This window comes from Marmota marmota, unplaced genomic scaffold, assembly GCF_001458135.2.
Source record: "Marmota marmota marmota unplaced genomic scaffold, marMar, whole genome shotgun sequence".
In the NCBI taxonomy this organism is placed as follows: domain Eukaryota; kingdom Metazoa; phylum Chordata; class Mammalia; order Rodentia; family Sciuridae; genus Marmota; species Marmota marmota.
In genome coordinates this window covers 33,612,924-33,621,915 of record NW_025999932.1, presented here as the reverse complement: position 1 = coordinate 33,621,915, position 8,992 = coordinate 33,612,924, and the positions used below count along the sequence as shown (strand labels likewise).

At 39.8% G+C, this 8,992-nt stretch overlaps 1 protein-coding gene across 2 annotated transcripts in view; it reads left to right on the top strand.

The window, feature by feature from the left end:
• Lhfpl6 (LHFPL tetraspan subfamily member 6) overlaps window positions 1–8,604 on the top strand; it is a 242,413-nt gene extending 233,809 nt beyond the window's left edge. The window contains exon 4 of one of the 2 annotated variants that reach the window (XM_048800873.1): window positions 7,436–8,604. In XM_048800873.1, coding sequence (XP_048656830.1) covers window positions 7,436–7,554 — 119 coding nt within the window. In that variant the 3' untranslated portion in view covers window positions 7,555–8,604. The remainder of the gene's footprint in view (window positions 1–7,435) is intronic. The other variant, XM_048800874.1, reaches the window with a different exon arrangement.
• Window positions 8,605–8,992: the final 388 nt, after the last annotated feature.

The following is an 8,992-nucleotide window of genomic DNA, read 5'->3' as shown; positions in this document are numbered from 1 at the left end:
AAAAAAAAAAAAAAACCCCGCCACACCTCTCCACACCGCTGCCCCACACTGGAGCTGCCCTGGAATGCTGCCACGGAGCCTTTGTCTGTGGACTTGGCATGTGGCTATGGTATGCTGCTTTCTGTCCCATTAACCTCTATTTTATCTGTCAAGAATAGTATTCCCCATTGTTGAAAGCAGCAATTTGCCAACCAAGCAAGCTTGGAGTCCTGTTTGATGGAGCATTACAGAGAGCAAAAGGGAAAGTTTAAATAGATTTGCCTCTCTAATTTCCTGAAAGGATCACAGACAAAACTTGCCCTCTGGTAAAATGCTTTCTGTTTGCATTATAATAACAAACATTTATTGCCATGACAGGGAAAAAGAGAGGCCCCCAGAGGCTCTCCCTCCGCCCCCCCACCCCACCACACACACCAAATTTCCTGGTTCCAGTTAGTTCTATTAAAATTCATGGGAAACTGTGCTACTTCAAACATATAAATGTAAACGTCTCCAGTTTTCTAATAGCCTAAAGTATTCAGTAAGACATTTTTCTTATATGACTATAAAACATGGTACTTTTTTTAAAAAAAATCATTGAGCATGTGGGTTTTAACAATGAAATCATGCTCAGGAAGAAAAATCTACTTTCCCTTTCTTTGAAGCAATTGAAGACATACTGTCAAGTCTATGACTCATAAATCCAGTCTCTCAGAGACTTTCAGATGTTTCACTTTATAGTTTTATGAAAAGAAAAATTTATATCTGTGTTATTGCATTGAATTTCTATAAAACTTATGTGTAATATACACGGAATGTATTTAAATAATGCAGCTAATGTCATATTAGAAAGTAGGCTTCATGTGACCAAGGACCCTGTCAGTATAATTCACTGCGGTATCTCCAGTTTCTATAACTTTGCAAAGCAGAAAATAGGTAATTAAGATTTATTTGTGATTGTGGAGTATCTTATATTTCCATCCAGAAAATTGAATGAAAATTGTAAAGAAGAAATTTCCAAAATTCAAGCTCTCAAACTCAGGGAATGATCATGCAACAAGGACTTAAGAGTCTGATTTTGCTAAAAACACTGACACTTTACTTGGGCCTGCAGATATAAAAAGCTTGGCATCTCTTGTCTCCGTTTTTCATCTGTGTCTTTTGCTTCAAGTCAAGCACCTTGGATTCCAGGAACAACAATTCTGATCCTTAAAGATCTTGTGATGAGTGGAAACTACCCCAAGGCAGGAGCAACTTGACCAGGCCTTGCGTGATCAGTGCTGAGATAATAATGAACCAGGCCATAGTGTGACAAGGCTGCTTGACCATGTGTACATCTGGTCACCTTTGCCTTCCCATTATAGCTATATGATTAAAGTTCCCTTCCTGCATTGCCGTGTGACTAGAGTTCCTTTCACACTTTCACCATTACTTTTCCTCTTGGTTTTTAGAATGAGCAGCTAGACTTGAGGTTTCTTGGGCCCCCCAGAGTCAGGCCTCTGGACCAGGACTCCAGTAACAGTCATACTCAACGTCATCTTTTGCCTTACACCCCAAAAGGCATCCATGTCTTACTTGAGCAATACTTTAACAAAACCTTTCCCTTAACCCAAACACACTCTTTTCTGGCCTCCCATGTTTGTGCTTGGCTTGCCTCTACTCATCTGGCAAGACTCTGTTCAAATTTCACTCCTAATTTAAGGCATTCCCTCAGTGACTTGACCACACTATATAGATCTCTTGAGATTTGCTGCCTTTGTATCTTGGACTTTTTTTCCTTTCAAGAGCCTATCATAATTATTACATAAGTGTAAGAATATTATTGAGTATTTATTTCCTTGCTGGACAGTAAGCTGGAGAGCAGGAATTATATTCATCTTATTCTCCACTAACTTCCTAGGACTCTGTGATGGCCAGTGGGCCCAGGGCCCTCAATACGTATTTGTTGAATCCATGAATGAGAGGAAAAAGGGAGAGAAGAAAAGAAGGAGGGAGAGAAGGAGGGGAGGGAATAAAGAACCAGGGGTTTAATGTTTCTTCATGTTTGCCTGAATCCTGTTGATACTTCTTGGTCTTACTGGACTGATCTTGATTATTTTTTTGCTTTTCTAAAGATATGTGTGTGGGAGTGCTCGTATATTTCATATATTTTTGAGGCTGGTTTGATGAGATGGCTCTATTTCTATGTAATCCAGAATACTAGAACAAATCAAAGTCACCTTTGATTTAATTTTTTTTCAAATTACCTAATTATCTTCATGTCTGAAATACAGGAATATTTTTATTTCAAACTGCACTAAACATTAATTGCTCATTTGGTCCTTAATCAGCCGCTGGATTTAACCACAAAATGTATAAATCATAACATATGAACTTGCATAGATGTGTAATCAGGGATCACATTTTCTTATATTGCCAAACATTTTAAGAACCTTTATTTAGTTTTCTCCCAGCTTTCATCTGATGAGCCCACCATGTGTTTTGTGACATAAACTAGAATGGATCCAGAAACATTACAGTGATTAGAAATTACAGTTACACACTGTTGTCGACAAGGAGTTGGACTTGCCCTTGAAAATGGCAGCACAAGGAAGAGTGGCTCAGGCTCCGGGTCTTTCAGGGACTGACAGGACTTGGGTGGGTAGGTAGGTGGGGTGCTTAAGCCTTGGACACCTGAAGAAACTACGAGCCCCTCTGGTAAAGAAAAACAAGAAAACTTTGTTCATTGCTGCTATCTTAGATCTGGTTCCCCTAGAGCAAATGCTGAGGTGAAGATTGGTGTTCAAGTGGTTCAGGAAATGAGCCAGATTTCAAAGCAAAGCGATGAAGGACTGAATACCAGGCACAGGTGCAATCTGAGGTGAGGTCCCAGCCTCGGCTCACAGGTGTTCTGGAACATTCCTTACACTGCACAGTCTGCCCCATCGAGAGGCAAGAAGTCACTGGGTCTTCACACTTGTGCCCCAGTCCTGAGTCATGACCTTGGCTACAGGTCATGCTGGGGACCACTTCAGCTGTCAGAGAGTAGAGGCAAATTGGTTCCATTTTCTCATGGGTCCTCTGAGGTGGGTTTCAAGTAAGAACTGTTAGGAGCAAAACACAAGCAGAAGTTGTGGACTAAGAGCCCAGAAACATCAGCCGGATCCAGAGGAATGGGGCGGAGCATCTACACCATCAGTTATAGTTTCCCCTCCAGGCACAAGCCTCTGAAGTTTTTATATTTTATTGACTTAACTATAGGAAAAAATATTATCCCCTCTAACCTTGGCCCTCTGAGGATCAATGCGTTAGTAGCCTCCCCCGCTTTTCATCTTTAATAAGCAGTGCTGCTGTCACATATACTATTCTGAAATAATTATCCTTGCCAGCCTCTTTTTCTCAAGAAAGTGTCCTATAATTAATAAAGAATTATATATACTCTGCTTTGCGTGTCAGGTCGTGGAACTGCATGTAGGTCAACACCTTGTTAATAATGAGCAATGGCTTATATTCCATGTCAGGAGCTCCGTGTGGAACAGATAGACGACACATTCTGCTGACTCTTTGGAAGGGTCTAAACCACTGGTCATCTTTTAGCTGCCTTCTAATTTTCCCTTCTAGATTTATTTAATCAAGGTAAAGAATAATTCAAAATGGAGATAGTTCCCAGGACTCACAGCCACATTAGCAAACGTGGTCCATGAAGGGGGACTTTGTTACCCTTGAAAAATGCTTATGCTGTCTATCAGAATTAATGGAGGTCATTGTGCCTGTGAGACCTACCCAAGGTGGAGATGTGATCCTTCAGAATTGAGCTCCCTGTTAAATTTAAAATACTCTGTAGGAGGTTTGGAAATACATACTTGCTTTTGGGAACGTCTTTCCAAAAATTCATTTCCAAAATAGGATTGGAGTTATTCTTAAAATAAAATCCCAGATTTACTGTTTTTTAGGAGATGGTTGTCTGCCTGCTTTGTTTCCTTTCTTTATTTTTATTTTACCTTGCCTTTTATTTATCAGTCATTTATCGAGTGCCCACTGCGGGTCAGGCACAGTGATAGTGGATAGTTGGGAATAAAATATAGGAAGTCTCCCCTTATTGAAGTTTTCATTCTAGAGATGGAGACCAAAATTAAGTGCACACACTGAATTTATAATCCATGGAAAGTGCTGTGGAGGCAATGCAGTGAGCAGAGGCAAGAGAGCAACCACAGAGGCCACAGCCGGTGGGAGGTGTCTTTTGGGAGGTGCCACTGGGAGAAGGAGCCAGTTAGTTCTGCAACAGTCTGGATGTAGAATTTTCTGGATAGAAGGAATAATGAATGTGGAGCTCTCATATCAGCAACTAGCTGGATGTGCTACAGAGAAGGTGGCCAGTGTGGCTGGAGAGGCACAGGGGGAGGGTGACCATGAAGCCAGAGAGGACAGCAAATACCAGCTTATTCGAGACCCCAGATCCCACAGGGAGGAGACGGATTTTGGAGAATTCTTTCAAGGGTTTTAAGTCAAAAAGTGACTTGATCTGATTTATCTTTAAATAGATAGTTGCCTTCTTTGCTGCTGGTGATTGTGTGAGTAGAAGCAGAGAGACAGGTGGACAAGGGCAGCAGACACAGTGGCCAGGGATGCCAGGGACACTGCAGACACTTTAGAGAGGGACACAGGACATCAAACTTTGCTTGGCCTTAAATTTCCTGTCTGAAAGATGGGGATGACATTCACGTACCTGCCACACTGTGTTCTCATGAGGATTAAATGCATCAATATATTTTTAAAAAATGTTATTGAGACAATGTTTGTACATCTTTATAGGGTTTATTATTGTTAGTTCAATGTATGTGTATAACATGTGATGACAGGATAATAAATATTTCTCTTGGAACACTGATCTTTTTTATGGACTGGAAATTTCATACTCTTCTAGTCACTTTGAAATATACCATAGATTGTTTAAATCAACTATTATCCTACTGTGCTATGGAAGAACCTGAACTTATTCATCTTCTGAATATTTTCTATCTCTTATATACTTTATTTTCATGTTCCCTTGCCTCTTGATCCTCCCCGTCTCTAGCAATCACTATCCATTTCCTTTTTCCGTGAGATTGACTTTATTAGTTTTTACAAATGAATGAGAACACGTGGTATTTGTCTTTATATACGTGACCTATTTCACTTCACATAATGACCCCCACTTCCAGCCATGATCTTGCAAATGACAGGATTTCATTCTTTTTTTTTGAATATGTTTTTTTAGTTGTAGATGGACATAATACCTTTTTTAAAATTTAATTTGTTTATGTGGTACTGGGGATCGAACTCAGTGCCTCATGCATGCCAGGCAAGCACTCTATCACTGAGTCACAACCCCAGCCCCAGGATTTCATTCTTTTATGACTGAATAATATTCCACTGTGTGTGTGTGTGTGTGTGTGTGTGTGTGACATTTTCTTTATCCATTCATCTGCTAATGGACACCTAGGTTGATTCCATATTTTTGCTATTGTAAGTAGTTAAAAGCATTAGTATTCACTTCACATAAATTTCTCCTAATAATTTTGTGTAAATAGTAATTACATATATGTCTATTATCTTCTGTTACTCTTATTGCATATAGAAGGGACAAATCCAGGATGACAGTTGGGCTGAAGACTGAACAATGCAGCCTGCTGTCTGTGGGCATGGTAATATCTGGGATACTTTAAAGATGAGGAGGCTCTTGATCTAATTGTGTTGCTTTTCAAGCTGAACACAAGCCAATAACTTGCTTAACTTTGTCTCACCTTGCCTTATCTACACATGGGGCACATAACGACTACCCTTCCTATAAACTTCCAGTGAAGATACTGTGCTAATTAGCTTTGCATCACTGTGACCAAAATATCTAACAAGAACAGCTTAGAGGAGGAAACATTTAGTTTGGCTAGTGGTTTTAGAGGTTTAGGCCATGGTCAGCCAACTCCATTGCACTGGGTCCAAGATCATGGCGGAAGGGCATGATGGAGGAACACTTCTCGATTCCTAGTGGCAAGGAAGCAGAGAGAGAGGTTTGCTAGCTACATTCTACCTGCCTATAGTCACCACCCAGTACAATAGTCCTTTCAAACCATTAAGCCATCAAATGGATTAATCCACTGATTGGATTATGACTCTTATAATCTATTCATATCACCTCTATTTCTGAATTTACTCACACATGAGCTTTTGGGAGATGCCTCATATCAAAACTATAAACAGATATGAAGTTAAACTGCACATTAAATCTAACAGTCTTTGCATTTCTCAATAGAGAAGTTATTACTTTTATCACAAATGAACAAGGCAAGAATGACTGACTTATGCAAAAAGGGACATGGTTTTCAGCCTATAGTTGATGCAATTGAAATCCAAGTGTCCTGCTATTTATGTTTGTTTCTAAGGTGATGTGTAAGCAAGAACAAAAGAAAGAGAGGGAAATGGTTGCTGTTGGAACATTGTCTGATAAGATGGTCAGACAGGAGGAAAGAGGAGTAAGAATTGGGGCAGAAAGGACAGCATCTAATGTAACATATAGAGGTCTTCTTTACTCTGCACATAAAAAGAATAATGTGGATACTACTTAAAAAAAAAAGTTCACGAGTGCAGAAATCACTTTCATGAACTCAGAAAAGGAATTTTCAATAAATGACTTTTTATTCTTGGAATCTGGAACCCAGGTTTAAATCCTGGTTCAGTTTACTAACAATTGTAAGCATATGATTTTGGGTTAACCACTAACTTTTCTAAATCCTAGCTTGCTTCTCAACAGCATTTCACCTCACAGTGTTGTTGGAAGAAACCGACAAAGACCATATATGAAAAAAAATCTTTCTGTTTTTAGAATCATGGGTGTGTTATTATTATTAATAATCAACCAACTGAGACAGAGGGAGCCATTTGGCTCTTGTCATTGTTTTCATTCGAAGGACACTTTAAAGGCGTTGACCTAGGGAGAATCAGGGAGTTTTGTTCTATAATTCGGATAATTAGAGTGTGATCATTTGACAATGTCATGTAAATACAGGATTCATTTTAGTTTTGCCCTTCAAATGGTTCTCTTCCTTAAAGTGGCCTGTTTGCAGAAAGATGGTACCTGTATCTTGAATTCTTATTCTAAAATGCCTTATTATGCATGTGAGTTTGGGTTAAAGGTGTCAAATTAGAATCAACTCCTTCTAACTTCTAACTTCTTGGGTGTCACCACTCCTCTTTCAGCCAGGGCTGTGGGCATTGGTGAAGGGAACAGGCTTTTGTCCTCTTGGCTGGTCTGAGTCACAGACCTTGAGAGCCTTCTGAAATGCATACAACCAACTTACTCTCAAGATAGCTTTCAGTGTAGTATCGCTCCATTAGAGTGAGAACACCAGGTTCTTTCAGAGCACACACGTCGAAACAAACAAAACCTCCTTCAAAGCCCTCTTCATCTGTTCTTGCTCTCTCTCCCTTCGTTTGTCCCTAGGGAAGTGTGAGATCGGCTGGGCCTACTACTGCACGGGAGCAGGTGCCGCTGCCGCCATGCTGCTGTGCACATGGCTGGCTTGCTTCTCGGGCAAGAAACAGAAGCACTACCCATACTGAGGTGGAGCCATCAGGAGAAGCCGAAGAGAAGACAGGCCACAGGGGCTGGAAGGGGCCAAAACTTCCGGCTACTTCTAAAAGGTGGAATAGTGGTTCTGATTCAATACCGCGCTAATGAAGGGAAACCCGATGGAACAAGGAACTTTATTTAGGAAGGGAGGGTGGTGGGAGGCTGGTGACAGAAATGGAGAATGATGGAGGAAAGAAAAAAAATGGACCAAAGGCTAAGAGTTGCAGGGTATCGGGTGTTTCTATTGCACACAATATTGTCAGCATATATCGCATACACATGCAAAGCAAATCTATATATGCAAACAAGAATTTTGGTTGCTTTTTTTTTTAATGGCGAGGACTTGGGAGAATCAAAAGGGCTAGTAGAAACAGTATTATGTGGGAAGCAGGGTACCCCACAAACGTTCCCTGTAGGTAATGCCACTCCTGAAAGCACACGAGCACACACGCAGATACACATCCACACATGCCCACGCAACACACGGAAATCATCACACAGACTATGGGGGAGGGGTTCCCTAGTGCATTACTCCTCTGTTTTCTTTTTACTATCCATTGAAAACATAGTATTATCCCTTTATAAAACATACATTAAACCTAATAAATGGACCAATATGCCACTGTATCAGTATTTTGTATATCCTGCATAAACTCTTTAGCCACTCCACATGTTCTCAGTGTTTATGCAGACTTTTAGAGTTAAGCCTTCATATTTCAATATTATTCAAAGGTATGCAACATTTCTCTGAGTAGCTTCTGATATGATATTCTTATGAAGTCAAGGGGCAAATTTCTGTCCACTGTAGGAGAGACTTCCGTTGAGGAGGTGAGAGTCATGAGAGACATTTTCCAATCATTAGATCTTGTTTTCTTTCGTCCATTATTTTACTGTGCTGTACCACATTTATTTCAATATTCTTTTTGTAAAAAAAAAACAATTAAAAAGTGGTATTTTGTTTGTATTTGAAAAACTCTGTGAATAAATTTCTCTCTTTGTTCAATAGCTAGATGAATCCTAGAGTGTTCATTCAATTATCTGGTCTGTTTCTTTAATTTCTTCAATATAGCCTTCCAATTGCAACTGTCCTATTAATCTTCCTCTTCTCTTAAGACCTCCCATTATATCACTCACTGATTATTCAACCAGGAATTGTTCTAGACATACAGTGTATTTAAGGTGAGACACAGTTTCCATTTTCAGCTTAAATTCTTTGCAACCAGCATTATAACTTCCTATGCATTGAATTTCAATCATAACCAAATTCTCAAAAGGATCTAGAAATTTGGGTCATTTAAGAAAGATTATCTTGTACTCCTGCTCATAGCAGAAACCAAGACTTGACTAAGGAAAAGGGTTGAGATCCTTTCATGACCCTCCTAACAGAACCAGTTCTACCAGGAGCAAAAATTGCATATTAGATAATGG